Source organism: Malaya genurostris, chromosome 2 (assembly GCF_030247185.1).
Source record: "Malaya genurostris strain Urasoe2022 chromosome 2, Malgen_1.1, whole genome shotgun sequence".
NCBI classification, from domain to species: Eukaryota; Metazoa; Arthropoda; class Insecta; order Diptera; family Culicidae; genus Malaya; species Malaya genurostris.
In genome coordinates, this window is record NC_080571.1 from 331,125,030 (window position 1) to 331,142,609 (window position 17,580).

The window sequence follows — 17,580 nt, forward strand, 5'->3', positions numbered from 1 at the left end:
ATTAGGAGTTAAAAACTATGAATTGAATTCCTGTATAAAAAGCAAATGGTAATGACTAAGTTTATTACAGTTGTTTAAAGTGTTAAATGTTTGAGATCTGAATATCATTACTTAAACATTGCTTGATGTTTAATGTTTTATGTAAGTTGATAAATAAGTGAATTATAAATTTATTTTTCAATCTTAGCTTTTGTTTTTGTGTTCGTATCATATGTAGTCATTTGATAACAAATTCGCAATCCCTTCTTCCTAGCAAGGTTTTGTTGTGGTGTGATCAACAGAATTAATTACGCTTGATTACAACCAATGCTGAGCGCATATAACCAAGGATGGCTTTTATCGTATCAAAGAACGTTCACTGGCAACTCTTCAACGATTGAATCAGTGCCATCAAAGAGAATTGGAAATCATCGCAACAACAAAAACCCGGCATGGCTCATTTAACATAGAATCGTCACCAGTGCGAGAGCGAATTTCTCTCGATGACATTTCTGAGAATCAAAGGTTAGCACGCTGCAGTGGGGATCTTCACTGAAGCAACAAACGGTCGCTTATTCTCGTTTCGCGATCCGATTCTATACAGGCAGTTGAAAATTGCAATAGAATCATTTTACTATTGCCGTTTATTCTAACTATGTGCATATAACCTTTGTATAAGTTGTGTCTATGAAAATGTCTGTGAATGCTCCACACAAAAGTTTTGAAATATTGCAACCTAGTATGAGAATCATCAAGTTGAATTGTCAACTTGCGATTCTCTTTTGGGAAATTCCACACAGCAACGATCATTATCTGACTGTAAATTTTTTTAAGGGCCGTGGAATACTCAGAGTATGAAGTGGAGCGAAGGAATGTAGAAAAATTCTCTCGCGGCTCATGCATTGAGAGACTCAAGTTCTTGTAGCATCTTCTACCGGATTGAAAATGTTGTATACAATACAGATAGCAATATAGCAGCTTCTGTCAATTTTTCGGCAATCACCAACACTGCTTATAACTATATTAGTTCTCGTTTCCTCTTAAAATCGGTGCTTAGCAGTTCATATTGAACTATCAATGTCGCTTATCAGGAATCAGGAATCAGAACAAATTGGCTCAAATGGCACGTTCCCCTTGATATTTGGAGATTTGTGCCTTGCCATCAATTTGTTTTTAACATCATTTTCCCGATATATAAGAGGGAAGGATTGAAAGGAAATGGTAAGGGTTGGACTAGGAGGATGGGAAAAATTGACGACACAAAAACACATAAAAGCAGAAGTAAATTCTGCACCCATAAGGGATGCTGAACAATCTGCTGAGGATCACATTTAGTGGAAGCAGAAGGAAATTCTGAACCTCTACGAGGTCCCGAACAGTCTGCTGTTAATAAAACCTCCAACCCCCGAGAGGATTTAGAGATCTTACAAAAGCGACACCATTCTGCACTCCCGGAAGAATGCAGAACGACTACGAGCAGAAGTAAATTCGGTACCCCCCAGAGGATGCCAAACAATCTGCCAAACCCTATTTAAGGTGAATACAGAAGGGATTCATTCACTCCAGGAAGAACGATGAACCCTTCTGACTATAGCTCCTTACCACATTGGGTGAGAAACGAGAGAATATCCTTCAATTTTAGCTCCGCATACACAGACTCAACCATGTATGGAGAACCAAAAACCCGGATACGTAGTTGCGTCAATGCGGGACAGTTACATATCAGATGATATGAAGTACCATAATCGCATTCACACAAATCACACGAATAATACTCAGCACGTTGAATAGTAGCCATGTGATAATTGAGTTTGCAATGTCCAGTCAGAGCTCTGACCAGAACACATCAATGATACTTGGAGAAATGCAGTAGACACTTTGACATTTTCAGATCTAAATCTGGTAGAAATGCTTTTGTCTGAGCGCAAGTTTGCAAGCTGCGCCAGTAGCTGGCATGTTTGGATGCAGCCCAAGAACGTATCTTGTGCTTTATCCAACTAGTTGAAAGTGGTAAAGCTGGTTCAGGACCAACGAAATCATTCGTTGCACCAGCTCTAGCCAACTCATCAGCCCATTCATTTCCAGTAATACCAGAATGGCCGGGTACCCATAAGAAGTAAACAGCATTTGAAATGCTGAGGTCTTCAATTTGAGTTCGACATGCGATCACTAGATTCGACCGTGAGTCATTCGAACTGAGTGCTTTTAAGGCTGCCTGACTGTCGGAACAAAAATAAATACGTTTACCACAGATCCTCTGCTGAAGTGCCGATTGTACTCCACACAGAATTGCGTAGATTTCTGCTTGGAACACAGTACAGTATCTACCAAGTGAATGAGACTGCTCCAGCCTATTTCACGACAGTAGATACCAGCACCAGCACGACCATTCAACAGAGAACCGTCCGTAAAACAAACTATGTGTTCATCAAGTTGTCGTTCCAGACAACCAGACAATCATTCCTAACGAAGAGGATAGCTCACTTTGAATGTTTTAAAAGGAAAACTGCATGTGAGAGTTAGGTCACTAGGAGCGAGTAAATACTCATCCCACGGAACCATTTGAGACCACAAGCGAGTGTGACTGGTAGCATATTCTAATGGGTTACTGTTCCAAAGCCCTGTAACCCTAAGACGGTATGCACAAGATAATGCTTCTTGTTTTAGGAACACATGTAGTGGTTTAATGCACAGTAGCGCCTCTAGAGCAGCAGTAGGAGTTGTCGTGAATGCTCCTGTCATCGCCATTAGGACCATCCTTTGGAGATGATTTAGCTTTGACTGAACTGTCGCGACTTCTCCTTTCTGCCACCATACAAGACATCCATATGCTAAAATTGGTCTAACGATAGTTGTGTAGATCCAATGAATATATCTGGGTTTGAGTCCCCATGATTTTCCAAAAGCTCGTCTGCATTGGCCGAAAGCCATGCAAGCTCTTTTAATCCTGAAATCAATGTGAGCAGACCAATTCAGTTTTGAGTCAAGAATAACCCCGACGTATTTAACTTGATCGACCACAGTGACCCCTGAACCAAAGAACTGCAACGGACGAGCTCCTGTAATTATCCTACGATGAGTGAAAAGCACCATTGATGTTTTGCCCGGATTTACAGATAATCCAAACCTGACAACACCATTGTTCAACAGATCGCAGGGCTTGCTGCATTAAATCAAAGAGAGTGTTAATGCTTATACCGGTCATCAATATATGATAATCGTCGGCAAAACCATAAGTCGGAAATCCAAGGTTATTAAGTTTCCTTAACAAACTATCAGCGACTAGGTTCCATAAAAGTGGGGATAGTACACCACCTTGAGGACACCTACAGACACTCAGCTTTCTAATCTCTGGCCTGCCGAAGCGATGATCAAAGAAGTTGATTGCTAAGCATTGCGTGTATCCAGTAAGGGAAAAACCCAAGATATTCCGTTCACGACTGCAATGTTTAACCTCCTGCAGCCATTCAGCCATCGGCACGGAAATACACCTTGACTTAGGAGTTCCTATTTTTGTGGCCTTTTACGACATGGAATAGGAAACCAGTGGATCAATTCTTGGTAAAAAATAATTCCGCCGGATGCCACACGGCTTACCTGTTTGGTGGACTTATACCACCGGTACAGGTGGACCGTAGCGTTATTCTTAGCAGTTGGGAAACCGCTACCGACACTACACGGCTATCTAGGCTGCTCAGAGAGGGAAGTTAACATTGATGGTCAACTTCCATGGATGGCCGAGCAGCCGGAATATACAATACAGATAGCAATATAGCAGCTTCTGTCAATTTTTCGGCAATCACCAACACTGCTTATAACTATATTAGTTCTCGTTTCCTCTTAAAATCGGTGCTTAGCAGTTCATATTGAACTATCAATGTCGCTTAACAGATCACCATAAACCGCTAGGCAGCATTAGCAGTCCAATGTGACCTGCTATGCACTGATGAGCCCAAGACGAAGTGTGAAACAAGAACTTCGTATGTGTTCTTATAACACTAATCTACCTGTCATGTTGTGGATTTTAAATTAGAGCAAAAAAAATTTAGAAGATCTTTTGAAAAATATCAACTTTTCAACACAGTTCGTGCACGCATCTCACCCAACACAGTCGAAAATCGTTTGCGGTCGAAGCAAAAGAAACAAAGACAATACAGTGCAGTGAACAATAGAGTGTAGTCAAATACGATTTAACAAAGCCTGAAACTTGGCCTGCAAGACCGAATTCAATTTGTATAGATTTCAAGCGTTGCAAAGTTAGACCAGCAGCAAATGAAATTGAAATCTTACTTAAAGAACGAATGCATCTAAACGCTAATAATGTAAGTGAGATTCAATTCAACAAGGCGTCTAACTGTGTGTACATTATGTTTAAACGTGAAAGCGATGCAATTGCTTCGGTTAACAACGAGGTGCACAGCGTTGAGTGTGACAACATTAAATACAAAATTCCTGTGCACATGGTGGATAATGCCATACAAGTACGCGTGCATGACCTTCCCCCGCAGACCAGCGATCAGTCCGTTCAGGAAATCATGTCGCAGTACGGTGAAGTTCTTTCCATCGAAAGAGAAGTATGGCGGAATTTTTTCCCCGGCATCCGGAATGGCGTGCTAATGGTACGTATGTAACTACGTAAGGCAATTCCATCTTACATCATTTGTGGTCAAGGTGGCACACATCCGTGTAAAACGCTGATTACCTATGAAAATCAGCTGGTTACATGTCAGTTTTGTGAACAACCTGCACACTACGGTAAACCTTGCACTGAAACGTTCAACAACGAAAACTAGTGAGCGTAGTACTCCTGTTTCACCATCAAACCAACCAACAACTGCAACCAATGTACAACAAGGCGCTTCTACAGCAACTAGCAACGAGCTCAAGACTGCGAACAACAAGGAAAACGAAACGAAGACGGACACCAAAAACAATACAATCGATACGGCAATGGAGGACGAGACGAGCCACGAACAAAGTGCCCCTCAACTCTCGCAGGAGGGAAAATATTTATTTAAAAATTCGGCTAATTCGGCCACGAAAAGCTTGTACTCAAATAGGCCTGTATAAAAATATCTTTTAAATAAAAAAAACTTTTCAACACATTATAAGTCTTAGATATATAAATTGTTTAGCATTGTTTCCTTTTAGGGGGGAGCAAAGAATAATTTGTATCTAAAAATACTTTTTTGTGATTTTTTACGGAGAAGCAGCTTAAACAAATTAATTCAAACTTTTTTTACATTATGAAGCATCATTTAAAGAATATTTAGTTTTTTTTTTTTTATTTAATAACATATTTTAAGGCACATTGCGTTAAGCTATAAGATGCCGAGGGCAGAAGAATATTTAGTTAAATTTCCGTATATTAATATTGAAGAATAAGGCGGTAACAGAGCATTCCCCAGAACCTCTTCAGAGAATCACGTTGCGCGATGAACACGATAACTCGGTGTAGAATTATCTGAAATCAAAAATGTTCTTAAATTTACTTAAAGTACGAATTATTTTTCCCCCCTCCTTCGTTCTCAAGTTGTTTTTTTTATTTTTTTCAACAGTTCGTGGCAAAAAACGCGATCTTACGCTAAATTTGTCGCAAATTTTGAGATGAAAAACTACCATAATATGAAGATGGAAAAATTTGAAAAACGAAGGGGGAGGAATTTTATACCAAGAATGTATGTTCCAAGTTTGAAAAGAATCGGTTCAGTAGATTTTGCAGGATCGTGTTCACGGAATTCGAAAAATTTATAGCTTTCTGTCTGACTTTACGAGAGTTTATATCATTTTTTGCTAATTGTTCAATGAACTGCTTTTTTCCATGCTTTTGGAAAGACATTTTAATCATCGAATGAATCCAAATCCATTCAGTTATTCTATTACTATATCAATCGATTCAACTCGACGAATTAAGTAAATGGCTGTGTGCGCTGTAAGTGTGTCTGCATGCAGCTGGACAATATCTGTCACATTTGACCTTGAAAACTAAATATAGTTTTCAAATTTTGATATTTCATTTTAATACTAATCGAACATATATTGTAAGAATCTGTCAACTATTCTCGAAGATATTTTTGTGTAGGGTTTTTAACGAAGCACGATGGTATAACGTTTGGAATCAAAATTAGACACAATTTTCAATACAATCATTTCTGAGTGACTGAAGCATAGTATTTTGGCTCGATTGGTTTTTAGCACGCCTCCTATTTGGCAACATAATTGTTCGTCTGTGACGTGTTAAACCTTATATTGGAAAATCTGCATTATCTTCGAATTCAAAGTGATAACCCATACATTTTTATAACTAAAAAGATTGTAACTGTCTTCAACTATAACCACTATTTTTTTTAAATTGTCCTGAATTATTTTAATAAATATTTTGTTCCATTTGTTTTAATAAAGCAATCGATGTCCAGTCTTTCTAGTCACGATTGTGAATGCAGAAATCATGTGGGTCGATAAAAAAAGGCATCATCTCACTGCTAGGTAGATTGGGCATGTTTTTCTTTGTGATTTTACGAATTCTGGCCCAAATGGAACTGGGTTTGATATAAAATGTATAAAGCGCATCACCGACTAAATCTACCGTGACAAAGTCTAGATAATTTAGTTTAGATGCGATTAGTACATAAAAACTTATATGTTATCGCGATAAAATAAAGTCTTCTATTTTTCTGTGAAACAAAGTCAGTTACAATGCATCCGCCATTTTTTTTGCTTTGGTTTCCTGATAGCATTCTGAAAAACGAGAGAGAAATAAAATTGGCTCGACAAGGCTGCGAAACACACTGACATTCAATCTTTGTGAAAGTTGAATATTTTTTCATTGTTCATTGAAATCCATTTAATGTCCAACCCATACGATAGATTAATGTGATAAAACTTCTCATCAAAATAATAAAATGTATGCTGGTACAGTTAGCTCATATACAAGAGAGTACAAGAGAAATACGATGCGCAAAGCGAATTGAGCAAGCCACGTGGTCGATTTAAAACTCAACACGCGACCCTCTGTCCTCAGACCTTAAGTGTAGTGCATGGCCTACTGATGGCGGAATTTTTGTTGAGGCTCGAAGATAGGGTGACATAGTTGCCGATTTATTATTAATAAGGAACTATTTCAAATGAAACGATTGATTTTCAACTTTTGTTGTCAGTAAATCTAAAATTTGATAATATACAGAAACTTCACTGATATCCGTAGAAAAATTGGTCAGTAGAGAAATACTTCGAAATAGTGGGTCGTTTTCCGCAATATGAAAAATTACCCACCTGGGTTTAACATGTTTCACCGGCCTTGGTCTGAGTAATTTGGTACGGTATTCGAATTTCTCTAGATAATTGAACAGACTTGCACTCTGTGCGGTTCGTTAACACCGTGGAAAAGGATTCTGTGCTCATCAGCCAATCTGTGGGTTTTTATGCGCCGTTCGCGTTACATGGGAGGCAATGATTCTTGTCGGATTTCTGCTGATTTTTCGCATTCGAGGTACTGAACGACTGGTTCTTTTCAGGAAATTCTTATATTTTGCCATGATACAAATAAGGATTTGAGAAACACAAAAGATAACTGCTACCTATATGTTTAAAACAGAAATCAACTGTAATTTTGACACTAGTAATGAAAACTGTACTATTCGAATGCCTTTAAGTTTCAATGAAAATTTATAAGAGTTTTGTAATTAATCCAGTAATGACTGGATGTTTCATGACGGCTGTAATCAATTCCTTGTTTAACAAGTAATATCATAGTTTTTTTTGAAGATTTTATAAAACCTTTTTCAAGGAATAACAAACTAGTAATATTTTGGCCTTACCATCGGTTTTTATTTGCATTGCAACTCACCAATAATAAAATAACTAGAGTGAGAATTAAACAACGCCTACATTCTCAATATTGCTTTCAAACATACCCTTCAATTCATTGTTGTTAATTAAATTCTTTCACAAAACGAGTTTTGTGTTAATGTGTGTGTTCATTAGATGACAGTTCCACTTCTTGCAAATTTAATAGGTTTAAAGTATATTTATGACAGTTCCGACATTTTGATGTTTTACAAAAAACGAGAAAGTACGAATGATTTTTGGGTTTTAACGCCTGCACAAGTGTTGACGCATCAAAGCTGTTTATATTAAAATGAAGATGAATCACAAAAAAAGGCGGGTGGGTAATGTCAGAGACATAACTGGATGTCGTGAATACGAAAACAACTGACATGTTCCTTAACACTTCCGAATATCAATTAGTTGATCAATTGTATGAATTATGCAAGCATTCCCCTTTTTCACATTTTTCGCAAAAACAAAGAAGGCTTCACTTGATCTCGATTACTGTGAATTTCACACAGCGAAAAGTGCACAAATCTAACCAAACTGTTCTTGATTGGCACTAAACAGAGGATAATTACCTTCGATTTGTGAACAACAAATCCTAATAGTTCTTTAGAAAACTTTTAGAGCCATTAGAACGGCTGATTTTGTTTAATGCTCTCCACCGTTGTTTTTTCACCAATGCTAATGACTGGCAGCTGTGACGTAATCGCTCTTGTTGAAAGCGAAACTAGCTGTGCAGACGACACAAAACACATCTACTCGCAGTGGCGATAGAATCCAAACTGTTTCAAGCTGTAGGGATTCGTTTCTAGCATTCAGAAGGACCAAATTGAGGAACTCACTACGATATTCAACACTTTTCGGAACATTTTTCTCGAATGATTTGTTGTACAGCAGCAGATATTTTGTTCTCTTCCTTAGAACGCGTTCTGATTGGCTGGTATTGACATGGGTCAAAAGACAGGTTTTTCAATAGTGTACTATTGAAATACATCAATGCTTTTTCTATACACGCTTAAGTTGAAAAATTTCGATTCTATTGGTAGTTAGAATATATAAATCCTTTCACAGATCACTGAGCTATGAGCTTTAAAAATACGAGAAAGGCAAACGCGCCTTATGGATTATCCCCTTTGATACTCGTTTATACCAAACATTTCAGAAAAGTTTAATTTTGAATTATTTGAGATTATGTCACACAGCTGATAATTTTATCATAAAATTGTGATCATATTTCCGATGGCGTGTAGCAAAAATTATGTTGATTCGTTAGATACAACAAGAGATATTCACGATCAAAAACTTATCACTCTCTCAGAGGGTAAATTTTGAAAAGGCACCCCATAGTAAAGTAAGTCGTATTCACGACAAAAAATGTTTTTTATAGATCATGCCAGTGTTGGTGATTGCCGAAAATTTGACAGAAGCTGCTCGATATTTATCTATATTGTATACAACATTTTCAATCCGGTAGAAGATGCTAAAAGAATGCGTGTCTCTCAATGCATAAATCGTGAGAGAATTTTTCTACATATCTTCGCTCCACTTCATACTCTGAATATTTCACGGCCCTTAAAGAAAATTACAGTGTGATAATGATTGGTGTTGTGTGGAATTTACCAAGAGAGAATCGCAAGCTGACGAATATCGTAGAAAATTGAATCGATGATTCGACTTGATGGTTCTCATACTAGGTTGCAATATTTTAAAACCCTTGTGTGGAGCATTCACATATATTTTCATAGACACAACTTATATGCACATAGTTAGAATAAGCGGCAATAGTGAAATGATTCTATCGCAATTATCTACTGCCCATACAGAATCGGATCGCGAGACGAGAGTAAGCGACCGTTCGTTGCTTCAGAGAGAATCCCCACAGCAGCGAGCTAACCTTTGATTCTCAGACAGGTCATCGAGAGAAATTCGCTGTCGCACTGGTGTCCATTCTATGTTAAATGAACCATACCGGTTTCTTGTTGCTGCAATGATATCCGTCTCTCTTTGATGGCACTGATTGAATCGTGTGAAGAGTTGCTAGTGAGCGTTATTTGATACGATAAAAGCCATCCTTGGTTCATGCAGACTATTGCAATAAGCGAATTTATTCTAAGTCGATTAGTTTTAATTCTGATTTTAATCCATACATAGAGGGAAAGGGAGGAATCCTCCCGGGCCCAGACTTTTTCAGGGGGCCCGTAAATTCGAAGATTCAAAATTGTTTTGTTTTTCATTCTTCATAACAAAACAAAATATCTAAAATCGAAACCAATATGGCTTGCTTTGAATTTGAATTATTGTGTTGGAATAATATATTTTAAAATCTCTTGTATTAATGATATTTCCCTGCTCACAATGTTTTTAAATTCTCATGTTTAAGGGCCCGTAATATTACCGTTCCCCCTGGGCCGAAATTTTCGGCCCTGCGTATGAAATATGAACAGACCAAACAATGCATCTGCTATTGCTAATTGAGAAAATGATTGGTGAATTATCGCTACCATGTAAATCAAGCAAGCTAGTCGAAATAAAGTTGAACAAACGGACCAATATAATGCATTTAGACGTGCTGAAGGTACTGAAAATGTCACGACCCATAAACGTTATTAACCACGAGTTCATTGATGACACTATTTTGGAAAATTTGAAGTAAAAAAACAGTTGTTGCTATTGGTCACTGTTTATTATGATTGCATGAATGAGGGATGTACATGTTCTACTTTCTTGCAATTTAATTAACAAGTGAAATGAAAATCGCTACAAATGGGAGATGATTCCATAGACGGTAGTACAGAGTAAAAATGCTTAATCCAAGTAAATGCCTCATATTGGACAACATAATCGGTTTCAAATTGCTACGAGTATTTTTTTTTTGATTTGTTGAAACTTTTTCAAAAAGATTTCCTATGAATTTTTATTTCTAACGAAATACTATTCCAATTGGTACGATTATTACTACAAACACGCAAATTTATTCATGATTTGTCAGCAAGTTATACTTAGAATACATTATTCCCGGGTGACGTTCATTTTTCTCTACGAATGATTGCTATTTGTTCTACAATGACACTTAGCAGAACAAAACTCGCGGCTCATCAGGTCATATGTCAACCCCAGTACCGATCTTTCGCTGCATGGTCGAATTAGCCGAAGAGGGTTTGTAAGGCGGTGGTTTCGGGCGTAGATACGTGTTACCAATTCGTGGACTTCCGTCTGGATAATAGCTCTCAGTAGGGCTACAAAATATCAGCGTAAATAGGAAATTGGTAACCAACACGAGATGAATTCTAAACTGAATCACCTGCTAGAACGAAGACTTAGTGTATCTTCATAAGGGGCATCCTTCAGACTTCTCAGGGTAGCAGTTTGCGAAGGAGCTGGTTGTTGCTGTAAGTACTGGACCATTTGTACTGCCTGGACTGGCCGGTATTCTTGTCTGTAAGATTTTTTCAATCTATTAATCGAAAGTAGTCAGTTTTTCGCTCCCATATCACAAACTATCAGAAATGAAACAATTGCGAACGGAAAAAATCACCTGAAAAAATCTGTACAAATGTTAAACAGAAAATCGAAATAATATTCAGAATCGTCATCCCGGCTACAACTGAAATCAACGCGTGAAGATAAAAATTAAAAATGATTAAAAGAAGAAAACATCAATATTATAATAAAACATCGAATATTATCAAAACGCCAATGAAATCTTACAGTTTCTCGTGCTGGAAGCATAGGATAACCGTTAAAATGGACAACAACAGAGCGAAGATCATTCCCGGAATTGCAAACGAAACCGCAAATTCGTCACTGTAGTTCCTCTCCGGGACCTCGGATTTCATTGGGGCATCCCATTTATCAGACCGATGCAAGGTGCTCAACTCCGATCCCTTACCCAGATTGAGGCTCTCATGAGGATGGTGTGGCATTGCCGTTATGTCGTCGTCGGCAGCGTGCTGAGAAAGTTCATAAATTAAAATACTTCAAATTTCGAGTTTTTTTTGTTAGTCCTATGTTAAAACCAACAAATCCAATAAGCATCTTGGACTGTGTTTGCAAAACATACCAACTTGAATGCACACCAATCCAGCTTGAATCCGGAATTTTCGAAGGTAGTCTGTAACGACGTTCGTTTGTAGTTGCACGACGCAATCTTGTACAGAGGTTTCACTTCCTCCTGCAGTTCCAGCAGGCGGGACGAGAAATCGGCTCGGCTGCCCAGATGAACAACTACGCCTTCCCGTTGCTGTGGCTTTAACGGGACCCGTGCCCCCAGTTTGACAGCCGAATCCATGAAGATGATATGCAAATCCGATCGACTTTCCTGCCACAGGTCGTTGCGGAAAATGTTCTTCAGATTTTCAATCCGACCCGGGTCCATCATGTGGACCCAGTTCAAATTATCAATTTTCATTTGAATCACATTCCGCGGAGGAAGCTTCCGGTGGACAGTTAGAATCAGCACAATTCGTTTGGTTTCATAAGATTGCTTATTGAGGGCAATAATTTCCAGAGGCACCTTGCTGTCTGCGGTTTTCTCGGGCGGTGTCCCATAAAGAAACCCCGAATGGTACTCATTACTGTACATATACCGTACCCAGGAGGGCAGATCCGGATAGCCTTCAAGTGACGGACGATACAGGAACTGTTCCGTCAATCCCTGGAATGTCCAATTGAACATCCGTGGTTCGATACGAAGCGAAAACAGTTCCGAAACGTAAACGTCATCCGTAATGTAGGTTGCAAGGCTCGTCTGGATAGCAGTGATTGCTATCAGAAAGAAAATCGATTTTCCGGCCATTGTTTATGTTTGTTTTGGAAAAGGAAATATCTGGGAAAGTTGTGCTTTACGTTGCTCTTTCACGTTCTGATTCCGCGACAGTTTTCCGTTATTCCATTTCTATATTATTTATGTAATATCCAACAGCAAAACGCGTATACTTTCAGTAAATTCTCACTAGACGAAAACTAAAACATTGTCTACTGGGGAAAATGGGAATGGTCACTAGTTTGACAGATGAAGAAAATTGATGAGAAAATTTTCTCGTTCATTTTCGACCTTGCATGTTGCATACCAGTTCTATAGACGCATGCGTGTATCAACTCACGGTTTCTAGGAGAAACGCGTCTGGTAACAGCATGAATTTCACTATTATGCCCGAATGATGTGATACACCTATTTGTGGAAAATCTTTTCTATAGTTGGTTCTGTGCCATTCGATAACGATGATTCGTAATGATTAGAGCTTTTGAAAATATTCGTGTCGGTCAGGTTAGGTTACGGCGTTTTCGTTTTTAATTTGCACTACACCGGTGCAGTGCTACACGGAGGCATGAATAAACGAACAAAAATGACTAAAACATAAACAGTAACCATTGACTACCATAAACGATTCCATTGCACAGAGCTACACCAAACTTTTGATGAGTGCTACACCAGTGGTATCGGTGCAGAAAAAGTTGCAGTGCAACCTTACCTACACCGGTGTAGTGCAACCTGGGTTCGCTCTATCGAACTCCAACCGCGTAGTTTCGCTCTAAAAATTTTCTCGGGTCGCATCACGCATCCATGCGAGCTTGATTTTTTGTCTTTTTTTTATGAGTTGTTGCTTAGGGCGCGTAATACGTGTTCGTTTTACTCAGAATCAGAGTCGCCCGCGAGTAGGTTCAAAAACGAAAACGGTATAAGTTTGTTAAAATCGATTCAGCCATCTCCGAGAAAAGTTCGTGCAAAAAAAAACGTTGCATACACACACACACACACACACATTTTGCGTACTTGACGAACTGAGTCGAATGGTATATGACCTCGGTTCAAAAGTCGGTTTTCACAGTGATAGCCTAACCGTTCTATATGAGAAAGGCAAAAACGTTTTAATCACGCAGAAAAATGGAGCATGTTCAAATAACAAAACAGTTATTAGATTTTTAACTTGATTTATGTTCATTCAAGCTGGAATATGATTGTTTTAAACCAATTTCTTCCTTCAATATCAGCAATGATCCCTGTTTGATTTGAATCAACATTTTGGTCTAACCAAACAATAAATATATTTGTTCTGGGTGAGTTTATTGTTGAAATAAACTAACTATTTATTACAGGTCAACAAAAGTTGACTTGATGTTATCGACAATGTCTATGTTGATTCTGTTCTGCTATACCTTTGTATCAAGAAATGATTTGGGTCAATTTATTGATCTTATTTATGTAGTGTTACAATTAAGCTTACTATTTGAATGAACCGTATTAGTTTTAAAGACTGTTCCAGAAAGTATGGATGCAACCAAAAACCGCTCCCATTTTGCAATGGTTCAGAATCTGTCAATTTTTATGGCTGCGTCCTGTTGTTTACACTCTTCTCTAACCACTTGTGCAGTTGTTTATTCGTTTTCATTAGTTTGTTTCGAAATGCTGACTTTCAGCAGAACAACGTCGAAAAATTGTATACAAATGGTGCACAGAACGGTGGACTGTCACTGAGAAAGATAGCAAAAATGGAAGGAGTAAGTGAAAAAGCCGTGTGAAATGCAATCAGGAAGTTCGGTGAGGATAACACCTTTGAGGATAAACCGAAAACGGATCGAAAAAATGGTTCTGCTAACCCTCAGTTGGATAAACGTATACTGAAGGCGTTCGAGCAAAAGAAGGAGGTTTCAGTTCGGGATGTGGCAAAAAAAGTGGGCACTTCGAAGTAAAATGTTCTTCGTGCTAATGAACGTTTGAATCTTCGAACCTATAAGAAACAGAATCAACCAAAACCTAGTCCGAAACAAGAAGCATCGATCAGGCCGAGGATTCGAAAGCTGTACAATACGATTCTTGCTGGAAATTTGAACTGCATAATCATGGACGACGAAACCTACGTGAAACTCGATTACAAATCCTTGCCAGGACCACAATATTATACGGTGCGAGAAGGGCAAGTGTTAAACCAGTCCGAGACATCGATTGAAGTCGAAAAATTTGGTAAGAAAGCTATGGTCTGGCAAGCAATTTGTAGCTGCGGTAAGATTTCGAAACCCTTCATCATCACTGCTTCAATGAACAGCGAAATATATATCAAGGAATGTTTACGAAAACGACTTCTACCCATGATTCGATGCCACAAGGATCCTGCCCAAGTAACATTTTTAATATTAATAAATACTTGTAGCTGTCTTCAATGCTACATAATAAATCTTGCAATAAAACTTTAAACTCCACGAAAGCCTACTGAAAACCTCTATAAAAGCATGTTCCTGCCAAGTGGACCATTCTTCATAAGGTTTATAAATCAAAATGAAGAATCAGCATAAACCTGCTTTAAAACTCCAAATTCAAGAAAATTTTGAAACCAGCTTTACGATCAACATTAAATTTATTTGGATGGAATGAATTCCGCTATGAATAAACTGACGTTTTGATAATATTTTTCTTGACTATGTGTGTGTCCTGTCTACTTTGAATGCAATCAGTAAGAATATATTAGACTTTTTTTCGAGTTTTAAGCTTTTTCCGAACGTAAAAATTTCATGCGCTTTTATTTTTATTGTGAATGTAAGGATAAAAATAAGAATTATAACTAATCGCCTTGAAATAAATGCGGTTTTTGCGAAAGTCTTCATGATTTATGAAAATTATTTTTTGTGCTTCATCGTCATTTTTGTATAAAACTATTTCGTGGCGTTAAAACTTGTGTATACATTCTGAAAACGAATCATGAAAGTCCATCATATTCCCTCGTTTTTGCATTTCGAAATTTATTTGATGTCAATAAATGCTACGGTATAGAACATCATAATGGCGGCCATGAAATTTCCTTTCATGCAAATTACACTTAACCTAAGAAGCAATTAATCAAATAGCCTGCAACTAATGTGTCATAAATGGACTTTAAAATTCTCAAATTTGCTCTAAGTAAAATTGTCATTCAATGAACACGCACACACAAAACTAGATTTATGAAAGAATTTAACGGACAATGATGTTTTAAAGAAAATGTTTGAAAGCAATATTAAGAGTGTTTGCATGGTTTTATTCTAGTACAAATTGTTTTATTTTTAGTTCTGTTGTTAGTGTAGGTAAAGGGTTTTATAAAAGCTTTGAAAACTATGATATTACTGGTTAAAAGAGACACTTATTATAGTTGTCATAAAACAGGTAGTGATTGAAAAATCAATTATAAAACTCCTATAAATTATAATCAAAACCATAAGGCATTCGAATTGTTACTTGGGTGTTGTCTTCTGTCCAGATCTTGCTTCTTGCCACTACTCGAAATCAACGGTAGAATGGTATACTATCAAAAATATCACTTTCGTCCCAAAAGACATGAATCCACCAAATTGCCCACAACTTCGATATAACTTTAAATGATATTCAATAGCAGACTATGGGACCATAAAACCTTTCATTTGAATCCAAGTTTGTGAAAATCGGTTAAGCCATCTTTCAGAAAAGTGAGTGCATATTTTTCTAGTTTTTAGGTGCATATTACCCTATATCTCCGGAACTAGAAGTCGGATCGGGATGAAATTCAATAGCGACTTATGGAACTATAAGGCCTTTAATTTGTATCATAGTTTAAGATAATAGATTGAGCGGTCTCTGAGAAAATCAAGTACACTTTTTCTTATTATATTTTGGCACATTTTACCCCGTTACTTCCGAACCGCAAGTCCGCTCCTGGTAAAATTCAATAGCGACAACCTATGGGACAAAGAGACCTTTCATTTGAATCTAAGTTTGTGAAAATCGGTTCAGCTATCTCTGAGAAAATCGAGTGCACATTTTTGTTACAGACACATACAGACATTTACTCAGTTCGTCGAACTGAGTTGAATGGTATATGACATTCGGTTAAGTAGTCGGTTTTCACAGTGATTGCATATCTTTCTAGATGAGAAAGGCAAAAATACACTCGTGATCGATGTATATGGTTCTGATGAATTTGTTTCCGGAGATATAGGACTGTAAAAGTGAATACCGAAGTGACCAAGTACAGCGAAGCATGCTTGGTTTCGTCTAGTCAGTTGGATATTATCTTTATGTGTTTTCATATACAGGGTAGTTCTAGGGAAAAGAATTTCCCCGGTTAAGAGTCCCGTCTCTGCGGTAACATTTTCGCTGTTTTCATTATATCATTGCATTCGCATGTAAATTTTCCAATTTGTTTTCCCCGTGAGAAACGGATCATATGTATATATATATATCAATTCTTGTCTTAGGTTTTCACAGAAAATACGTGAACTAAGAATTTTTTTTGCTTTCTCATATAGAAAGGTTATGCAATCACTGTGAAAACCGACTTTTGAACCGAGGCCCGGAGGGCCGAGTGTCATATACCATTCGACTCAGTTCGTCAAGTACGCAAAATGTCTGTATGTGTGTGTATATGTGTGTGTATGTGCGTGTGTGTGTATGTAACGTTTTTTTGCACTAACTTTTCTCGGAGATGGCTGATTTTCACAAACTTAGATTCAAATGAAAGATCTTGTGGTCCAATACAAAATGCCTGAATAATATTTGGATCCGACTTCCGGTTCCGGAATTATGGGGTAAAATGTGCAAAAAAATGTGAAAATAAGTGCACTAACTTTTCTCAGAGATGGCTGAACCGATTTTCACAAACATAGATTCAAATGCAAGGTCTTGATGTCCCATACAAATTCCTGAACATTATTTGGATCCGACGGTTCGGGAGTTATGGGGTAAAATGTTAAAAAAAGAAAATATGTGTACTAACTTTTCTCATAGATGGCGTGACCGATTTTCACAAACTTAGGTTCAAATGA

At 37.7% G+C, this 17,580-nt stretch overlaps 1 protein-coding gene across 2 annotated transcripts; it reads right to left on the reverse strand.

Annotated features, from left to right (window-relative positions):
- Positions 1–10,473: 10,473 nt before the first annotated feature.
- On the reverse strand, positions 10,474–12,828 carry LOC131431561 (epsilon-sarcoglycan). 2 transcript variants are annotated; one of them, XM_058597357.1, is made up of 5 exons: positions 11,873–12,828; positions 11,521–11,762; positions 11,348–11,416; positions 11,114–11,266; positions 10,474–11,048 (listed from the first exon to the last, which is right to left on the reverse strand). In XM_058597357.1, exons 1-5 carry the CDS (start codon positions 12,605–12,607, stop codon positions 10,913–10,915), a joined length of 1,335 nt encoding a protein of 444 aa, XP_058453340.1. In that variant the 5' UTR covers positions 12,608–12,828; the 3' UTR covers positions 10,474–10,912. The 2 variants fall into 2 exon arrangements, with proteins under 2 accessions (XP_058453340.1, XP_058453341.1); XM_058597358.1 differs by lacking the exon at positions 11,348–11,416 and having other exon boundaries at positions 11,114–11,248.
- Positions 12,829–17,580: the final 4,752 nt, after the last annotated feature.

What these genes read in the sequence shown, in the direction of transcription:
- LOC131431561 (XM_058597357.1), bottom strand. Translation starts at nt 12,607, where the DNA reads ATGGCCGGAAAATCGATTTTCTTTCTGATAGCAATCACTGCTATCCAG. An exon ending in ATTGGTGTGCATTCAAGTTG is followed by an intron (nt 11,763 to 11,872) that starts GTATGTTTTGCA and finishes GAACTTTCTCAG; the next exon opens with CACGCTGCCGACGACGACAT. An exon ending in CTAAGTCTTCGTTCTAGCAG is followed by an intron (nt 11,049 to 11,113) that starts GTGATTCAGTTT and finishes GATATTTTGTAG; the next exon opens with CCCTACTGAGAGCTATTATC.